This window comes from Colobus angolensis, unplaced genomic scaffold, assembly GCF_000951035.1.
Source record: "Colobus angolensis palliatus isolate OR3802 unplaced genomic scaffold, Cang.pa_1.0 Scaffold268, whole genome shotgun sequence".
Classification (NCBI taxonomy): Eukaryota; Metazoa; Chordata; class Mammalia; order Primates; family Cercopithecidae; genus Colobus; species Colobus angolensis.
Window position 1 is genome coordinate 6826637 of NW_012115910.1, and position 20972 is coordinate 6847608.

Below are 20972 nucleotides of genomic sequence, written 5' to 3' on the forward strand. Positions count from 1 at the left end.
TCGTGCTGGAGAGGCCAGGAGCAGAGCCTTTAGCACACTGCCCCGGGTGCACAGATGACACACAGCCACATCCCAGGACCCTGAAGCCTCCTTGAGGGTTCCAATTTCTCCGGGACAGCTTCAACAAAGGGACCAAGAAAGGCTGAGGGAGAAATGGAAGGAGAGTCACTCTCCACCCTAAGCAAATCTGTATTACAGACCCTAGAGCTTGAGAAGGTGGAAGGGAAGGAAGTTTTTGATTGGGACAAGGGTCTGTCTTGCTCTTAGCACCTAGAAGGGCATGTGGGTTCAGGAGATGCTGAATGACCCTCAATTTGGGTTGAATCTCAGAATCACAGGGAAGGCACATTGAAGAGTGCACAGACCACATGCGTGCACCGACACCAAGGTCCCCACACACCTCCCCGCACCACTCCAAGTCACACAGCAAACTGCTAAGCAGAGCCCCTGAGCGTGGGAGTGTCCCTTAAGAGTCCACCAGGAAATAAGTCCATGTCAAGGACAGGAAACAATAATACTAGAAAGTGGCCACACTGATGTGGGGAGAGTTGCGAAGTCAGCCAGGACCCTGGGCAACCCACAAGGCAGTGAAGACCAAAGACCCAACTGCCCCTGAGCTGGGGACCTAGGCCTGCCCAAGAAGTAGTTGCTGCCAGACTCATCTGAGACAGACAGAGGGGCCACCCTGGATTCTCCCCTCTACTATAAGGTGCAACCCAAAAGGAAGCTAAGAGACATGGAGTCTGGGAATATCAGTATGAGGCCAGGAATGAATGCTAGGCTGACAAGCCATGGACAGAAACAAAACAACAGGACAAGCAGTCTTGAGCCCAGGTGTCCCGTTTCCCATCCCTAGGTACTTGGATCAAGATACTAGCAGTGTGGACAGTGGGTGGGAGGATTGCTGTCATGTGACTAAGCTGGTGTGGATGGTTTTGGGAAAGTGTGTGACTCTAACTTGGAAACTGTGTATACGCCTATTTAGGTTTACATTATTTCTCAAATACCCCTGCTGTCTGCTTTATTGGTTTTCAGTCATCTCTCATTGCAAGTAGTGCATGGAATTTTTTAAATGTATCAGGAAATTAGTTTCCTGGCACTGTTGTCAGATTTCTCATTTAGTGACATGAAATCTAACTACCATTAGAATTTTAAAGTCTGAAAAATTTCCCTAGAAATAGCACAAAAATTTGGTAGAATGTTCTTGAAGAAACCCCAAATCAGGCTAACATAGTTGAAAATGCTCCAATGAAACTTCAAAAGGAAGAACATCTCCCAGATGGTTAATCCAAGATTCTCTGTCTCTTAATTGCGATCTGATTTTCTAGATTCTTGTGTAAAGTATGCTCAAAGTCCAAACAACAGGGGAGTTTGGACAGTGCTTTTAATGGCCAGTGAACCCAGCAGGTCTGTGGAGGTGCAGGGCAGCACTCAGGCCTTGCTCAGTTTCTTCTTGATGAAGTAGCTCACCAGCCGCTGTGGCCGCTGCTGGTACTCAGTGAGCACATTGTGAGGGCTGCTGATCTGGTCCCCTTCCAGGCGGTTCAGGAGGGTGACACACACCACAGCCGCTGCAAAGGGAAAAGACTACATCAAGGCAAGGTGCTGGGGGTCTAACAGTTCACAGGGACGGAATGAAGGACCCATGAGCTCTGAGGAGCAGCCTCTCGCCCTCCTCAGGAAACCAGGCTGCCCATGCAGTCAGGCAGGGCCAGAGGATGGAGCGCGGAAGGGAAAGGCGCTGGTCCAGGAGCTCGGAAGGCTCCTCCTTCTCTGACACCACCCCGCCCTGTCCCTCCCTTATTCTTGTGCCTCTCCTTCTAAAAGGAATTCCCCATTCCAGGACCAGCTCAGGGCTGCAAGCACCACCTTGAAAGGCACATTTTGGGTGAGGTGACAAGGGGATTCTGCAGAGCTGTGAGTTGGCCTTCAGGCGTGGCTAGTACCTTGAGGGTAGATGAACCACAATTCAGAAAGTCAAAGCACTCTGAAAGCCGAGTTTTTTATAGAGCGGGTGGCAGGCAGCCTCATGGGGCAGCAAAACCTTTTTGTCATTTTTCCTATGCAAGGACACTGAGAATCCTGCATTTTGTCATGTGACAATCAAAGGACATTGAACACAGGGCTGTGGGGACGACATGTATGTTCAGAAAGTGACTTGGGGGCAGGGGAGACAGAAGCCAGAAATGGGTACCGGGGTGCCCCAGGAGGAGGGGCCCCACTGAGGGGCTCCAGGAGAGCAGAAGTGAAGGAGGGATGCTGAGGCTCATCGAGAGCCGCCTACCTTGGAGGCCGCAGGCGCTGCACATGGCGGCAAACACCGAGGACTCCATCTCAATGTTGCGGACGCCGGCTGCATAGGCCGCCTCCAGATAGGCCTGCTTGTCCTTCTCCGTGTAGGAGCAGAGAGCCCCATCCAGACGGCCTTGCCCTGAGGCACACATGGAGACATGAGAACCACATGCATGTAAGAAGCTCCTACAACACATCAGCGCCACGATGCCCAGAAGGTCACAGGGACAAGCAAGACCCATCCAGGTCCTGCCTAGGTCCACTCAAATGGGTCATTATGGCCACCGTGGGAGAGGTGCAACTGAGACAGCAGCTTGGCACGTAGAAATCCCAGCTCACAGTGAGAAGGCAGGATCAGGGAACGGACCAGGGTTCTCTGGCTGAAGGATGCCTCCTGGTATCCATGGCCTCACCTTCATAGAAGTCCAAGGTACACATGGTGTTCCCCACCACTGCGGTGAACTCGTTCAGCTCTGCAGAACACAGCAACAGCTCCTGCACCAGCTTCTTGTTCAGGTCCGTTTTCCGGATGACCCGCTTCCCCAGCACAATCTGCTCAAACTCTGCCTTGAAGCAGGTATCCACTGCCTGCTCTGTTATGACCACGGTACCGGGTTCCAGACCTGAGGAAAAAAGCAGATATCAAGACATGCAGGGTGTAAAACAAAAGAAAATAAAAGCGGGGCAGCCAGGGAACACACAGCAGAGCACACAGAGGAAAGAAGCAGATCCACCCACACATCCAAACACGAAGCATCCAGTACTGTTCTCAAATACACAGTGGCCCATTTTCCCATTCAACTTTTTTTTAAGCTATGAAAGTAATTAATGCATGATCATTATGGACACTATGGAAGAGAAAGGCACAAAGAAGAAAATAGAGGGCTGGGCGCGGTGGCTCACGCCTGTAATCACAAGCACTTTGGGAGGCCAAGGCGAGTAGATCACCTGAGGTCAGGAGTTCAAGACCAGCCTGGCCAACATGGTGAGACCCCATCTCTAGTAAAAATACAAAAATTAGCCAGGCATTGCGCTGGGTATCTGTAATCCCAGCTACTTGGGAGGCTAAGGCAGGAGAATCACTTGAACCCAGGAGGCAGAGGTTGCAGTGAGCCAAGATTATGCCACTGCACTCCAGCATGGGCAAAAAGAGCAAACTCCACCTCAAAAAAAAAAAGAAAAGAAAAAAATAAAAATGGCCAGGAATCTTCGGGTACTTTGTCCCATGTTTCTTGCTTCCGTTCATTGCGATTTCCCACTGTCGTCTGTCACTAAACCATATACCATGATGTGTTTTATTGATCCCTGTTTCACACCTTGTTAATATTTAAGATTTCAGGCAAATACTTGAAAAGTAAACCAGCAAAAGGCGGACTGGAACAGTATAATGAAGTCCCACACCCTAAACCCAGGTGAACTATGACCAATTCCTGACCTACTTGGCCTTCCTCTCAGATTGATGCATTATGAGGGTCCAGTTTCTGTGTTCTGGGCATGCCTTCCTGGAGTAGTTTCCTGCTTGTAGGGACACTACTCTGCCCCTTATTCTTTGTGTTATAATAATTTTAGATGGGATTTGACCATTGTTATGGACCAGGACTGAATGTTGGCTTCCCCCTCAAAATTCATAGGCTGAAATCCTAACCCCAAAGGTGACGGTTTTAGGCAGCAGGGCCTTTGGGAGGTGATTAGGTCATGAGGGTGGAGCCTGCATGAGTGGGATTAATGCCCTTATAAAAGGGACCCCAGAGAGCTGCCTGCCCCTTCTGCCATGTGAGGACACAGGGAGAAAACAGCTCTACGAATCCGAAAGTTAGCCCTCACCAGACACCAAATTTGCTGGCTCCTTGACCTTGAACTTCGCAGCCTCCAGACTATGAGAGATCGATTCCTGTTGTTTATAAGCCACCTAGTCAATGGCATCTTGTCTATCAACCTGCAGGGACTACGATAACTATGATCCGTTTCTGATACTTATTTTAATGCAAAATCGGTTTTCCTAAACATGTGGGAGGGAACAAGAAGTCAGATCTTTTCCAGAGCTCCCAAGTCAGTTGTTTTCATGAAACATTAAAAAACACGGCCAACTGCAAAGACCTTTGCTTCGCTCCCCACATGTATCTGAACTCCTCTTTCCCTTGCTACTCCTGCAGCTCTTCTGGGCAATTCAGAGTCTCCTTGCAGCAGCTTCTCCCAGCACCGGGGCTGGAGCTAGAGGAGAGCGTGGCTGATGCCTCGGCGAACCCACAGGGCCTGGAGTGTTCAAGCCCCTTGGAATTCCAGCATCACTCACACTGGGATGCACAGGCCCCTGCCAGTGTCAGCTGCCATCTTCACCATGTCCCCTGCACCTTCCTAGGAGCACCTGGGACTCTCGTTCTCAGGTCTGTCCATTGCCCTGAGCTTTCCCCTGAGCAGCTGCCAACACAACCCAGATCTTGAGGTTTTTTGTCCCCACTCATTCATACTTTGGGTTTGTGAAGATAGCGCATCACCTTTTATAATCAACTATGTCCAGAGGTTTTTGGTTTTCGTCCCTAGTTGCTCTTTCCATTTTTATAGAGCAATTGAAGAAAATTCAAAATCTATACTACTCCCTCCAGAATTATCTAATCACTGCTTTAAAAAATCACTCTAGAGCAAGAACTCAAGAACCATTTGCTAGAGTTCCTGGCAGAGGCCAGCATGCTATGCACAGCTGTCAGTGTCAGGTGGGCGGCACTGGAGACTAAGTCTGCAGGACCGAGACAGCTCATGGCCGTTGGTGTGCTGTCCTAGGGACAGTTTCACTAACCTTGGAATTACAGTCACACAAACACAAATTGTATGCATCAATCTCTCTATATAATAAAAAGAAAAGAGACAAGATAACATATTCAAAAGATTTGGGTCTAAAGCAAGTCCCCTTTCAAAGTCAGGACACTTAAATTCTAGAATTTAAATTCTAGAATTGCTGCAAATCCTAGATAGTCCAGGCCCTGGACAGCCTGGAACAAGTACACACAGGCCTAGCCAGCAGCGTCAAAGCTCAACTTTCTCTAGGGCGCGTGCAGGCTTCCTCCCTGCGCTCCAAACACCTGGATGGGAACAGGAATCGCTAGAACCCAGATTTTAGCAGAAAGAATGGCACAGGGTTGGAACCCCAGAAAGCGAGATCACTTATTTAAAACAAATCTGCCTAACAGACAATTCAACAACTTGTTAGCTTTTGCTTTCTCGTTAAACCTCATTCTTTCTTTGCCATCATTGTGGGGTTTTTATGTTTGTTTGTTTGTTGTTGTTGTTGTTGTTGTTGTTGTTGTTGAGATGGAGTCTCACTCTGTCGCCAGGCTGGAGTACAATGGCGCGATCTCGGCTCACTGAAACCTCTGCCTCCTGGGTTCAAGCGATTCTCCTGCCTCAGCCTCCCAAGTAGCTGCAGCTATAGACATGCACCACCACGCCCAGCTAATTTTTTGTATTTTAGTAGAAATGGGGTTTCACCATGTTGGCCAGGATGGTCTCGATCTCCTGATCTCGTGATCCACCCACCTCAGCCTCCCAAAGTGCTGTGATTACAGGTGTGAGCCGCCACCATGCCCAGCCAACCATCTTTGTTTTTTAAAACATGTTGAGGACAGGGACATTTTAAGCTAATTTAAGGACACTTATCTGAGGTTTGTACTGCACCTCTCTCTTCCCCCCTTTGATTTTCCTGTGGCTTTTCTCATAAGGTGCTTCAAATCCCTGCAGGATTAGGGAGGATGAAAAGTAAGCAAAGGAAAGGAGAGAATGGAGAAGAAGGCGAATTAGAAAGAATAAGAGAGAATCAAGCAGACAAGAAGGCACAAATTGTGTAATCCCAAAAGGATGAGCTTCCCCCATATGCATAGTGTGGTGCCCTTCTGCTGCCTAGCTCTGGGGTGCGGGTTGGGAGAACGGGTTGGACAAAAACAACAAAACAAGCTTCTTTTCACACCTCCTGTTCACAAGCTTTCCTTGAACAAAGCCAAGAAAGGAACTCTTTGTCTCTAATCCCACACCACACAGAAGCTGCCCGGCATGCCCCAGTCCCTCATGACCTTACCTATCCCACCAGAAGTGCCAATGCGGATGATAGTGACGTTGGAGCACCGGGCATAGTACAGCAGCTTTATGAGCTCATGCAACATGATTGAGATAGAAGGAATGCCCATACCATGCTGGAACCAAGGAGAAACACCCGTGTGAAGCCAAGGTTGTGACTTTGTCAATGTTCTGGTTGACGTTTCAAGGGATGTAATTCAATCTAACATGCCCATTGTCATAGTGATGGAAGATAAACTTCTTAAATATACATTTAAGAAGTAGTAACACTTTGGGAAACTTTAAAGTGTATGCAAAGCTATCAAAGACAAAACCCCATTTGATTGACACAATTTGTCAAATAGGTAACAGCTGAGGACCCAGGGGCTCAGCAGGGAAGCAGCAGTCTGCTATTGCCAGGTAACAAACAGCTCCTTCTAGCATTTGAATCCCTGCATAAATACCCACCCTATTCCCCCACACCCCGCCACAGGTTAAAGTTTTATCTCCTTTCTCTTTTCTCCCTACACCCTCTGCTTCAGCCAAACTAAGTAATCAGCTGGTTCCTCAGCCCACTGGACACAGGATGCCTTGCTGATCTTGTACTTCTGCCTGTGCCTTTTCCTCTCTTTGGGGTCTCTGCATACCTCCTTCTCCTGCTCTCCTCTTCAGAGCACCCCCCCTAGTGTCACATCTTCCGTGATGCCTCTCCCCGGATGGCCTCAGCACTTTCCAGGGGCTGTTCCTGTGGCAGAGCCATACAGTGGAGGCATCCGTGCTAGAATCGGTCACAGAGCCTTACACACAGGAAAGGCTTGCACAGATTATCAGTGACTGAATAACACCTTGGTTCCCTGATGTCTTCTAGCTGGCTGACATAGCTAGAGTCCTCAGCTGACTGGAGAGGTAGGGGTGCACGTCTCAGCAAAAGGGGTTCCCTTTCCTTACTCTGCAGCTGTTCATTTGTATTGCTCCGGACAAAGAAAATCAAAACTGAAAAATGAAAAGACTTCTGTGGTAGAATCTGGAGATTTCTGTGTTCACCATGCTCATTGCTTAAATCAAAATGTGTTTTGAAGTAACTCACTGTAAGGTGGCAGAGGGGATTAGAGGCCTGATACTTTGAGGCTCTCCTTCCATCCTGCTCCAGGCAGGGCACCCCCTACTGTCCCTCCTCTATACCCCAAGCACTCTAACTTAACTCCCTGCACCTGCCACCCTCATACTGTGTAGACACACAGCTGTGTATTTGCATTTGTGTACTTAGTCTCCCCCTGGAGACTGAGCCTCAAGGGCAATAGCCTGGGTTCAACAATCTCTGAATCCCAGCTACTGTGGGCTTACCCTGCTCTCAGCCATTTACAGTAAACAGGTATTAGGGGACCAGCTGTCTGTGTGTGCAGAGGGGTGGGGCACAGGGGCTTGCAGAGCCTAGAGACTGAGCACAAGGGAGGGCAGGTACTCACACTGACAGACAGCACCGGTCCTACTTTATACATGGCATAGCGGTCAGTTCCCGCACAGATGTTGGGATAGTCTCTACCTGGGCAGTCAAGGCCCAGCTCTGCACCAACGCACCTGATGAAGGCTTTCATCCGGGAGGGGCTTCCGCCAACACACACAAACTGCAGCCAGAGAAGAGAGACCCCTATTAGTGCACTGTCTATAGCAGAGGTCCTCAAGTGGGGCCCCTAGACCAGCAACATCAGTATCACCAAGGAACTTGCTAAAAATATAAGTTCGCTGGCCTCACCAGGACCTGCTGAATCTAAGGGGCCCAGTAATCTGCTTTAACAAGCCCCCCTGGTGAGTGCTCAGGGTGGGCGGCCAAGCATCAAAAGGCAGTCAGCTCCACAAACACAGGAATCCAGACCCTTGCTCTCTCTGAGGAGGTAATTCCAGGTCCTGTGCATCCTCAGCATCCCTCAGTCACGCAGAAGGCAGCTTGTGGAGAGAGCCTGGGTTTGAAACACAGGGAGCAACTCCTCACTGTCCCTCTGTTTTACCAGGGCCCCCCAAAATGGGCTGCTGATCACTCTCTCACCTGGTTACCTGAGTGCCAAATGGCCAATGCTTGGGAAGAGCCAGCCGAAGCCTAGAAGAGGCTCAGAAGTGATAGCTATTCTGGGTGGGCCTCTCTCAGAGAAGTAAAACCTTTAATTTGCAGAACGTCATGTAAGAAAATGTTGGTTTTGAAAAAAAAATTGTTTTACGTGAATAAGTTTTTAAAGAGTCTAAAGATGGCTGGGCACGGTGGCTCACACCTATAATCCTAGCACTTTGGGAGTGGGCAGGCAGATCACCTGAGGTCAGGAGATCCAGACCAGCCTGCCCAACATGGTGAAACCCCATCTCTACTAAAAAATACAAAAATTAGCTGGGCATGGTGTCATGTGCCTATAATCCCAACTACTCGGGAGGCTGAGGCAGGAGAATTCCTTGAACCCAGGAAGGGGAGGCTGCAGTGAGCTGAGAGCACACCACTGTACTCCAGCCTGGGCAGTGAGAGTCCAGCTCAAAAAATTAAAAAAAAAAAAAAAAAAAAAAAAAAGTTTGAAGATAAAAGAAAATACTTATTCCCTAAACATAAAAAAGAAATTTCCATAGCCGGGAATAAAAATCACTGTGGATTAACTTAATAGGATGAATGCAAATTTAATGAATTAAAAGCACATGGAAAGTTGTCCACAATTGGAAACCAACACTATCAAAGAACAGGATGATTGATAAGACATAACACCACTGTTTAATTATGATTCCATGTAGCAGCATTGGATTCCAGGGTCCTGGCATATTTTGATTTTTAATTCTATATGTCAGTTCATCTTTACCCATTAGACATTTCAAAGTCCTTTGTTAAGATAAATCAGAACTAAGCAACTTAAGACTTTGTAGAAAAAATTAACTGGAAGCTGCATGAAGCAAAAGAAGACATTAAAGGCAATTAACTAAACAGAATATCAGTATGTATCTTATATTACAAACAAGATACAATGACCTTTATTTACTATCCTTTGCTTCCCTAGGAAATTTTTACATCTTTCTCTTCTCTCAATGAAGCATTAGGAAGTTTATTTTATATATTGTTTCAAATACATAGGCATGCCCCATGTAACGATGTTTTGGTAAGCAAGGAATCACATATACACAATGGTGGTCCCAGAAAATTATATAATACCATGATTTTACTGTAGCTTTTCTATGTTTGGATATGTATAGCTACACAAATGCTTATCACTGTGTTACAACTGTCTACAGTATTCAGGACACTCACATGCTATAGAGGTTTGTAGCCTAGGGGCATATGGCCGAGGCAAGTAGTAGGCTCTACCACCTAGGTTTGTGTGGTTACGCTCTATGTTGTCCACACAATGATGAAAGACCTAAGGCTGCATTTCTCAGACCGTATTTCCAGCGTTAAGCAATGCGGGACCGCTCTAAATTTGCAAGAGGTGAATTGGGGAACAACCTGGCACTACTTAGGACAGTTTTACTTGGTGGTTCACATATTTGAAAGTTAAAAATTTGCAAAAATTTGGTAAACATGATGTCTGCATAAACCTGTTAGCTGTGGCCTCTCCAGCATTTGTGGGTTGGTCTACCTGTATAATATAGGGGGAGGTTGATCTTAAGACAAATTCCGAGGTGTCAACACCTGGCCTCTTACCTTCACATCTCCAAACAAGGCTGGGAAATTGTGTCTGCTAGTGGTGAGATTGAAATGATAGAGAATATCTTCTTTCATTTTTGCTATGTTTGGATTTAAAAGTCTGACGGGGCAATCACTGTTAAAAAAAACAAGAAAGTGGAAGGCTTATAGAACATCAGTGCCCATTATCACAGAAATGCCCTATGTCACACACGAGGCTCATGGTGGGAGAGGCTCATGGTGGGAGAAGGATAGGGCCAACCCTGGAAATAAGACAACCCTAACATTGCCAAGGTCCCCACTTGCCTCCCCTCTGTTCTTCCCCCTTCTCCTTCCTTTTAACCCCTGTTGCTCTCACGGCTATGTTTGGAGGGCAATAGGGATGAAATCAGAAGAGCACACAAAAGTACACAGATGGAAATGTTCAATCTACCCATACAAGGAGTAGGGAGTATAGCCAGTTGCTCCTCTATCAAGTTCATTCAATGTATAAACTTGACTTTATTTTAAAACTACTATGTTTACCATAGGACATATGAACAGAAATAAAAGCAAACTCTAATCCTACCTCCCAGAGATAACTTTTCCAATCTGCATACCTTCAATTTGTTTTTGTTCTGTTTTGTTTGTTACACTAGCTACGTCTACTCAGTACAATATCCAATAGGAGTGACACGATAAGACATCTGTTTATCTGCTGGAAAATGTACATGTGGCTTATGCTGGTCTAGAGCAAGCATCAGCAAACTTTTCTTCATAAAAGGCCAGGCAATAAATACGTGTGGTTTTGTAGGCTGCATGGTTTCTGCTACTTCTCAAGTCCACCGTAGGCATGTGAAAGCAACTACAGATAGCACACAAATGAGTGAGTGTGGCTGTGTTCCAATAAAACCTTCCTTACAAAACAAAGGCCCCAGGTCTAGATGAGTCCATCTCAGGCCTGTCAAAGTCTCCTAGAGCCAGCCTCAAACATACCTCCTTCAACAATGTATGCCTTCCGAGTCCTAGAGATGGGCGGGCTCCCTTACAGGAAACCGAGGCAGACATGGGACCCTGATGTCAGAGCAATTGGGGACCTCTTTTTCTTCCTTCTGAGTCTGACTTTCTCCCTGAACCCTCTGGTCATGTCTCCTCCTCAATCTAACTCATGAGAAAAGAAAAAGATACAAGAGAGACAGGGTCTCAGCTGCCACGGATTTGGAAAATAACTGTGACATAAGGGATGTAGCCCCTTCACAGACATTGTCCATTCTCTCCCCGCACGATGCTTGCTACACCTTATCTATATTCTAACACTGATATACACAATTAATGTAATAACTTTACCTCCAGCAACAAAAACTTCTGGAGCCATGACCACATCTTATTTATCTCTGAATCCCACGGAACATACTGCAGACAAGCAAAACAAGATTGAGATGGACCCATCCTGTTTTATTTATTTTATCATTTTATCAAATCCCTATTTCTATCTGGCACTCATCAACAGCAGACACCCAGGCTGCAAACACACTGATGGCCTACACCTGACCACTTCCTCCTTTCATGCCCGTCAAATGTTCCTTCCCATCAATTCCCCTAGAGTGGGGCCCAGGTGTGCTCACACCTGAACATTTCCAAAAAGCCGATATAGAAAACGTAAGTACAAAAGGTTATACACAGAGACGGGGAGATCTTTGTATAAAGGGGCAGGGGGCTAGGTGACGGTTTCCTGTAAGGGCAGGCAGAGACTGCGCTAACTACACCAGCGAATCTGCTGAAAACCCTGCTCAGGAAGGCACAGCAGCCTGCCTGAAGCACAGAGCCACACCCACCTGCCCCTAAGCCCACCTCTTCCTAACAAGCTGTGGGGCAGTCTCCAGAATCAGGGTTCATTCTACTCTGGGATGTGGGGCAAGGCCATTTTTCAAGGGACCAAATCCAGAATCACGTGTGGTAAGGACCATCCTTGAACTTTTCTCAGAAAGCCTTTTTGATCTCCAGGCCAATCTGAAATTCTGACAATCCGCACACCCCACAGTTATTTTAGGATCCTTTAGTGACAACTATTTTTCATGTAAGTAACATTTTCATTCTCCTTCTTCAGGATGTTAGGAATACACAGAGTACAACATAGAAGGGCTAGGAGTCATGCTTCAAAATAACAAAACAGGATGTGATTAAGCACTTTGTCACATATTTCAAAATAAAATACTTGTCTTTTCTCCTTGATTCTGAGAAATGAAGAAGAAGGAAATAGGGTGTAACTGTGAAGACAGGCAATGATTTTAAAACATGAAAATGTGGCCAGGTGCAGTGGCTCACTGCTGTAATCCCAGTACTATAGGAGGCCAACATGGGTGGATCACTTGAGCCCAGGAGTTCGAGACCAGCCAGGGCAACATGGTGAAACCCTGACTCTACAGAAAACGCAAAAATTAGTCAGGCATGGTGGCATGCACCTGTAGTCCCAGCTCCCTGGGAGGCTGATGTGGGAGAATCACCTGAGCCCAAGAGGTTGAGGCTGCAGCGAGATATGATCACACCACTGTACTCCAGCCTGGGTAACAGAGTAAGACTCTGTCTAAAAATACAAATAAATAAAAATAAAAAAAGGAAATTTAACATGTGCCATAATGAACCAGTAGATGCCCCAATTTATTTTTTGAAGGATTTTAAAAGAACAAGTCAGAGACATACTACTTGGAAAAAAATATTTCTCTAGTCTACACATAATTTCAAGTGACTTTATTCTGCTTTATTCTATCACTTTATTCATCTAGCAAATATTCATTGAGCATCTACTATGTAAAAGAAATATGTGAGATGAAAGAAATGAAAACTGTCTGGGCACAGTGGCTCACGCCTGTAATCCCAGCAATTTGGGAGGCTGAGGTGGGCAGATCGCTTGAGCCCAGGAGTTTGAGATCAGCTTGGACAACACAGTGAAACCCCGTCTCTATGAAAAATACAAAAATTAGCCAGGTGTGGTGGTACATGCCTGTAGTCCCAGCTACTCAGGAGGCTGAGGTGAGAGGATCACTTGAGCCCAGGAGGCAGAGGTTGCAGTGAGCTGAGATCATACCACAGCACTCCAGCCTGGGTAAGAGGGCGAAACCCTGTCTCAACAAAAGAAAAAAAGGAGGTCGGGCGCGGTGGCTCACGCCTGTAATCCCAGCACTTTGGGAGGCCCAGGCAGGCAGATCACAAGGTCAGGAGATCAAGACCACCCTGGCTAACACTGTGAAACCCCGTCTCTACTAAAAATACAAAAAATTAGCCAGGGGTGGTGGCAGGCGCCTGTAGTCCCAGCTATTTGGGAGGCTGAGGCAGGGGAATGGTGTGACCCGGGAGGCAGAGCTTGCAGTGAGCCCAGATCGCGCCACTGCACTCCAGCCTGGGCGATACAGCAAGACTCTGTCTCAAAAAAAAAAAGAAAGAAATGAAAACTGGCTTCTGATTCCAGGAGTTTATAGCAGGGAAAAGAAAGCAGGATCAACCTTTATATAAACTTGCCCAAATAGCTTAGGACAGGCACATGTGGAGACAAGAAGAGAATGAGACGGGGGAGACACAGGGGCCTGGGGTACTGGGGAAGGGGAAGAGGGAAGGCTCTAGAAAATGCTGGCTGAATCTCGCACCAGTCAAGCATCCTATGCTGAGTGTACTGAACATAAAGATGAGTACAATCCAGTTCCACTCATGGAAGGCTTTTGACTTGAGGTAGAAATGAAATTATTAATAGCTAGCACATATCAATTCATTTACTATTCTCAGTATAAACTAAGTACCATCAGTAACCCCATTCAAAGTCCAAGGTCACATCCTTCCTAAGAGGCTGTACCCCTGAGCTCTACACCTTTCAGCAAGTGGAACACGTTAGCAAATAGCTGATGATAAAACAAGGGAGGGTAAAATAATTACTAAAGAGAGGGAAGGGGAGGAAGCCCGCATTGAGTTGCTTGGCACTTGGTGTGCCGGCCCTGTTTTCTCCAGCCATCATTTCCACCACTCCTCTCCACCCCCACCAGCCTCCTGCTGGGCCTCAACCTCAAGCCATGAGCAGGAAGAGGGAAGAGGGGAGCTCCAGAAACTGGGGACAAGGCATTTTTGGCTGTCAATGACTGAAAGTACCAGGAATACTATTAGTTCAATTAAAAAATAGTCACTGAGGCAGGGCACAGTGGCTCACGCCTGTAATCCCAGCACTTTGGGAGACTGAGGTGGGTGGATCACTTGAGGTGAGGAGTTCGAGACCAGCCTGGCCAACATGGTGAAACCCCATCTCTACTAAAAATACAAAATTTGCCAAGCGTGCTGGCTTGCACCTGTAATCCCAGCTACCTGGGAGGCGGAGGCACCAGAATCACTTGAAACAGGGAAGGTTGCAGTGAGCCGAGACTGCACCACTAACTGCACTGTAGCCTGGGCAACAAGAACAAAACTCCGTCTCAAAAAAAAAAAAAAAAATTACTGCAGGGAATGTCCACAGGCACCAGAAACTCCAAAATGGACACCGGGACTTCTGGGGAATAGAGGAGGAGAGGGGTCTTGTCCATATGGAATTATGACCTGGGTATGCAGCTGTCACATGCAAGACTTCAGAGAGGTCTCAGGGAAGTTACAGAGGAACAAAGGACCAGGAGTCCAGAGCAAGGATGGCCAGAGGTCACCACAATCCTGGGTGATGCCAAGGTCAGAGGCCACCGGGACCGGGGAGAGGCCATGGCGGCAGGACAGAAGGCCGGCCCAGGTAACCCCAGCAGAGGTGGGAGACAACTGGGTCGGGGGGGTGAGAAAATAAGAATAATCAGCGGATTACAGTTCACATAGGAATCAGAATGAAGACAAGAAATTCTTGCTTTTCTAGCAATGCCTAAACACAAGCGGTGTCCTGCGAAGCATACCAGAAGTATGACAAACTGCAAAGAAATAAGAAGGCATTTAAGATTCAGAACCAAGGCAGAGCTGAGTGATAAGCAGGTGATTTTGGTTAAGAAAAGTGGCACATAGAGGAAAAACCTACTAGACAGAGATTTGAGCAGGGACTTGCCTGGTTTTCTGAAACAACATGTCCTAAGAATCAAGAGCTGAGGCCCCAGCGCCCGACCCCAGAGTTCTTTAACCATTTAATTTACGAACCTCCTGAGTCATTAATCCCTCCAGGCCTCAGTCTCTTTCACAAGCATCAAATGTGTTACTATATGTCAAGTCCTTAGAAAAATGTGTGGCACACGTATGCTCTATAAACAACCCAACCCAACCCAACCCAACCCAACCCAACTGGAATGAAATGGAGTCTTACTTGTGACTTTCAGGTTCCTCTGCATTGGCTCCTGTGGCTGCCATTCTGTCAACTGAGGCAAGACCCTAAGGAAAAAAAATCACAGAATGGAGTGAATCCACTCAGTAGAAACCAAGGTTGTGTAGAGCCCCACTAATATGTAGAAAGTCAGTGCAATGAAGTGGAATTCCTTACACACCTGATGTAAGTGTGTGAACTGTGTGAGAAATAGAGAGGAGAATCTGTATGTGTGTTTATAGCATTGCTAGTTTCAGAGAAGAGGTGGTGAAAATGTGCCAATAGTCTACGTGGACAGGCACCTCACATATCCAGAGAACCTGTCCCCTTTATGCCTGTAAACCCAGCACTATGGGAGGCCGAGGCAGGTGGAGGTCAGGAGTTCAAGACCAGCCTGTCCAATATAGTGAAACACAGTCTCTACTAAAAATACAAAAATTAGCCGGGTGTGGTAGCAGGTGCCGGTAATCCCAGCTACTCTCAGGAGGCTGAAGCAGGAGAACCGCTTGAACCAGGGAGGCAGAGGTTGCAGAGTAAGACTTCATTTCAAAAAACAAAACAAAACAAAAACCTGTCCCTTATTCCCAATTTCCCAGCCCAGCCAGTCAAGACTCACTGACCCAACACACCACACCTCTCTGCCTCCCTTTTCTTTTTTCAATAGAGATGGAGTCACCCAGGCTGGAGTGCAGTGGTGCCATCTCGGCTCACTGCAACCTCCACCTCCTGGGTTCAAGCAATTCTTCTGCCTCAGCCTCCCGAGTAGCTCAGACTACAGACACCCACCACCACATTCAGCTAATTTTTGTATTTTTAGTAGAGATGGGGTTTCACCATGTTGGCCTGGCTGTTCTTGAACTGCTGACCTCAGGTAATCCACCCACCTTGGCCTCCCAAAGTGCTGGGATTACAGGTGTGAGCCACTGTGCCCAGCCTCTGCCTCACTTTTCTAGAATCTCAGATGCTCTTCTCTAGCTTTCAAGGACAGCCAGGAGAGTGGGAGGAATTGGGTCTAAGGTGAGGAAAAGGTACCAGCTCCAGGCGGGGCAGTGGGGACAGGGGACCACCACAGGAGGCAAAGGGACTGAGGCTGACCTGAGTCAACCCACAGCCCCGCCTCCACTGCAAAACCCCATGAAGGAAAACGTGGTGTACCTGCAGTTATTCTAGTAGGGCTCATTAGTCAGAAATCCCCAAGACCACTTCTCTGTGTGGAGAAGGGCAGGGTTTTGCCAGAGCTCTTAGAAGGAGGGTGAGACTCACGTTTTGAACTCAGTTAATAAAGCAACAAATCCCTGAATGCCCTGTAATGGCCAGGCCCCCAAACTCCCCGGAAAGCCTTACAGAGTGGACAGAATTCATGGCGAGAGGAGAGTGAAGCACTGAGTCTACAGGATGATCCAAGGCTCATAAAGATACCAGTAGGAGTTGTGAAGTGAAGCCACTTTCCTGAGGTCAAGCCAGGACGCGGTTCTCACCTTTGTAACTCAGCAGTCTCTTGTCACCAAGCTAAAACCCAAAAGGTCCCTTTTTGGACAATGGGATTTATTATTACCATAATATAGTGGTCATTCCCAGCAAATCTTGAATGCCAGGGAAAATTACACTTGTTGGGTGTGGAGCAAAAATGTTCCCTCCAATTGCTGCCTTAAATCTCTCCACCAGGCTTTCATTTTCCCTTAGCATTTACACAACACTTCTTTGGAAAGCCTACTGCAGTCCAGCTAAGGAGAGCTAAGAAGGGGAATAAGGTGTGGTGTTGCTGATTTGTTTTTTTTTTTTTTAATTCAACACTTTATTTTTCATGTTTTAGAAACAGGGACCATGCACAGTGGCCCACGCCGCTAATCCCAGCACTTTGGGAGGCCAAGCCTGGCAGATCACTTGAGGTCAGGAGTTCAAGACCAGCCTGGCCAACCCATCTCTACTAAAAATGCAAGAAAAGTTGCTGGGTGTGCTGGTGCACGCCTGGAATCCCAGCTACTCAGGAGGCTGAGGCAGGAGAATCGCTTGAACCCAGGAGACGAAGGTTGCAGTGAGTCAAGATCATGCCACTGTACTCCAGCCTGGTGAAAGAGCAAGACTGCCTCAAAAAAAAAAAAAAAAAAAAAAGAAACAAAGAAAGAAACAGGGTTTCACTCTGTTACCCAGGCTGGAGTGGAGTGGTGCAATCACAGCTCGCTGCCGCCTCAAATCACTGGGCTCAAGTGATCCTCCCACCTCAGCCTCCAAGTAGCTGGAATTATAGGCATGAGTCACAACACCAGTGTAAAGGGTATGAGTTTTAAAAGAGGTATCACGCCTTGGTCCCCGGTTCACCAGGGGCCAAATGAAGGACAGTGTAGGGATGAAGCTTCATGAATAGGCAGAGCTACCTCTCCCTACATGTGTGGAAGGAGGAGGGAGGAGCCAGAGCAGTGCTTCTCATCAAAAGGCCCTACAGGAGGATCCTGGGGCGTTGGCATCTGGTCATGATTTCAGAGTTTCTTCAGGATCCATTAAGCAGAACTACTCACTGAGGGAAAAAGTAGGGTTTAGGGTCAGGCAGAGTCGTGGTCCTGCCAGTTTCTGTTGGGCAGGAGCATTCCCTCGTAAGAGCAGCTCCTCTGAAGAACATGCCCTCTTACAACCTCCCCCAAAACTCTGTCCCCTCCAGGATGCTATTTTTGTCTTTAGGGGTAGGGAGCTAATGAGAGGGAGCAGCCCCCCAGTGAACTGGGCAGGGGAAGAGCTAAGAAGTGAGCTCTCTTGGGCTAACAGCTGAGAACATCCCACTGAATCAGAGACTGCTGAGTGGCTCCTGGAAAGCTCTCCAGAGAGAATCCAACCCCATTTGTAGAAAAGGAAACCCAACCAAAGACAGAACTTCCTGTCTGGCCTTGCAGAGTAAGGATGTTTCTCTCTAGGCTCGGTTGCTTTTCTTTACTCTGAACCAGAGAAACCAAGGCCACATCAGCGGAGAAATCAGCCCCCTTGTCCAGTCATTGCCTTCGACTGGCTCCTTCCTAGTGGGCTCCAGGGCCCACCTCACTCTCTCTTTCCCCTTGCAATCTTAGTACCTGTAGCATCCCCTCTCCTGGGTGTGAGAGACCCAAGAGCTACCTTCTGTCCACTTTTCAGTCCTGCACTCAGGGAGGCTCTATTTAACCACACCCACGCAGGCAGAGAAATTTGCAGATGTCTGCAATGCTCCAGTTGAAAAGACCCTGGTGTTGAGGAAGATGTCAGACTGGGCTGATTTTAGAAAACCATTCTCCTAACATTGTACCACAATATTCTCCAACTTCTGTAAGGAAATGAAATTCAGTTTCTCAACAAGTCTTCTCTCACCGCTCTAGAAAGTCATGCTCTTCACTCCCCTCCCCACATAACAGGAGAGTTTTGCTGGTTTTACCTGGGCTGCAAATTCTACCTCCCAAGGAAATCCTAAACCTGGCTCAGGATTTGGCTCCCTGAGGAGGAGCCTTTTCAGTGATCACCTGGGGTTCCCCTACCTATTACCAGCCAGATCCAGCTTACTAAAAAAAAAAAAAAAAAAACTGAAGATGTTTTTACTTTTTTTTTTTTTTTTTTACTTTTAACCCATTAAACTCAAATCAGATTGGTAAGTTACTTGCATAAATAGCTTAGTTTGTAAACATTTAAAATACTTTCTTGAATGAACATATTTCAAACGCAAATGTGTGTGAGAGAGAGAAGAAGGAAGAAGAATGTTTGGTGTTTATCTTTAGGGAAGAGGAAAACCTAGTTTCTGTTATATATTTGATTTTTGGTTTTTGGGTCTTGTTTTGTTTTGTTTTTTTTACAATAAGTTTGCATTAATTTTAAGATAAGTAAGGTTAACAAAAGTCCACTTTGACAAAAAGCCCATATAAAGAAAAACTAATTTGTCCTTCTTAAATGAAACATGAATGCCCACCAGTGCTGAAAGTATTGGAGCCAAGAATAAAATGTGTGCTTGATAAACCTGTGTTGAATTAAAACAGTCTGCGGTGATGAGGTTTAATGCAGAGGACCAGAAGGTCTGGGTGGCCTCTGAAGAAAGAAATAATGTAAGAGTGGCTGAGAAGTGGGGAAAGCTTGGGCCAAAATGCAGATGGCAAACAAACTGAAAGGCGGAAGAGACAAAGGCCTGCCCTGGGAATGGCTCAGCAGAGGTTGTAAAAACCCAGAGTAAGACATTCTGTCTGCTCAAGGAAGTCACAAAGTTTTTTAAAGGCCCGCGGTTAGAGCCAATGAATGGAACCACTGGTCTTTTCAACCCAGAAGACCCCAGGAAGGCAGAAAATGAGCCAAGGAAAGGCCAGGCAGGGGACGTTGGGGAAAGGAAACAGGGATGGAGAATCAGAGACGGAAGTGCAGAGACAGGTCACCCAGGCGCCTGGAAACTGCCTCTATGGCCTTCACGGGAAACAGCCTCTTTCTACTCCGGATCCCAGACTGTGCTTCTTTGAAACTGACCGTCAGAGAACAGCGGCTGGAGGCGGACAGACGTCTGCAGTGGGAGCCCAGGCGTTCCAGGCAGAGGCAGGAAGACTGCCGGCGAGTCACCCGCGACCGCGAGTCACCTCACCAAGCCCTGAACTGCGACAGGAGTCGAGAAGTGTCGACGAGCTGCGGAGTCCCTTGCTTCTCTTGGCCCTGTCAGGTCCAAGAACAGGTTGCCATATAAAAGAATCGTAAAGCAACCCCCTTCCCCATGCAAATTATGTCATATAACGCATATGACTGTAAAGTTTCTCTGCGGAGCTGCCAGATAACTCGATGCCAATATTTTATGTGGTAACATTTTGTTAAATGTTGACTCGATGGACACTTGACTCCATCTTAACTCTGAGGGCTCGCGTAACAATTATCCTCCAAATGAAATTTTACCCCCTCTCCCTTTAAAAGGCGGTGGGGACCAAAACATCACTTAGTCACTGAAGTCACCAATTCCTTCCTCTTATCTGGGGCTCCCAGCACAGTTTTAGGGGTTCCCGCACTCCCCGCCCGGGTTTGGGCTGCGAGAAGCGCCCGCCAGCGCCCTGCGGGACCTGACTCGGCCGGCTCTGCCTCCACCCTCGCAGCACCTCGGCCTGGTGGGCTCCCCGCCCGGAGCCCCGCGCGCTCGGTCGCCGGGACGTGGCAGAGGCGGTCACGGGGTGGATCCGAGGAAGCGCATCCCGCCCGCGCGCTTCCCCCAACCCATGCCCACCTGCCCCGCACACATCGGCCCCAGAACCTCCCGGCCGCGCGCACGCCTCCCCGCGCAGCCGTCCCGGGTTGCTCTTTGCTCCTTCTCGCAGCTGACAGCCAAGGTGCGCCTGAGCCTCCGTCACCGCCCCTACAGGTAAGTGGGCAAGTCGCCAAGGCAGGGGACTGGCCAACCTCCTGGGAAGAGAGAACGGCGGGAGCCGGGCCGCGGCGAACTCACCGCTCGGTCTGCGCAGAGACCCGCTACACCCGCTGCGCCATCCTCGCACGGCGACACCGGCGACAAACACTATGCTCCAGGGCAGGTCGAAGGGGCAGCTCTCGGGAGGCTCGCGGACGAGGGAGCGAGGGTCTGTGCGCCAGAGCACTCGAATGAAGGAACCACTTGCGAGGTGAATCTCACAGGGAGTCTGCGAGCGCCCCGCCCTACCCTGGGGTTACCGCTTGGCTCAGGCCCCGCCTGCCCTGGGCCGGCGGACTCAGCTGACCGCACCCTGGGCCACCCGCTGA

At 48.0% G+C, this 20972-nt stretch overlaps 1 protein-coding gene across 4 annotated transcripts in view; it reads right to left on the bottom strand.

Annotated features, from left to right (window-relative positions):
- Nucleotides 1-1370: 1370 nt before the first annotated feature.
- Nucleotides 1371-20972, bottom strand: part of UPP1 (uridine phosphorylase 1) — a 20235-nt gene continuing 633 nt past the window's right edge. Inside the window, exons 2-10 of one of the 4 annotated variants that reach the window (XM_011947571.1) lie at nt 20683-20888; nt 19728-19845; nt 15270-15334; nt 10004-10121; nt 7803-7961; nt 6359-6473; nt 2706-2915; nt 2285-2431; nt 1371-1571 (exon numbers count right to left, since the gene is read on the bottom strand). In XM_011947571.1, coding sequence (XP_011802961.1) covers nt 1432-1571; nt 2285-2431; nt 2706-2915; nt 6359-6473; nt 7803-7961; nt 10004-10121; nt 15270-15313 — 933 coding nt within the window. In that variant the 5' untranslated portion in view covers nt 15314-15334; nt 19728-19845; nt 20683-20888 and the 3' untranslated portion in view covers nt 1371-1431. Of the gene's footprint in view, nt 1572-2284; nt 2432-2705; nt 2916-6358; nt 6474-7802; nt 7962-10003; nt 10122-15269; nt 15335-19727; nt 19908-20682; nt 20961-20972 lie in introns of those variants that run through there. The other 3 variants (XM_011947570.1, XM_011947574.1, XM_011947572.1) reach the window with 3 other exon arrangements.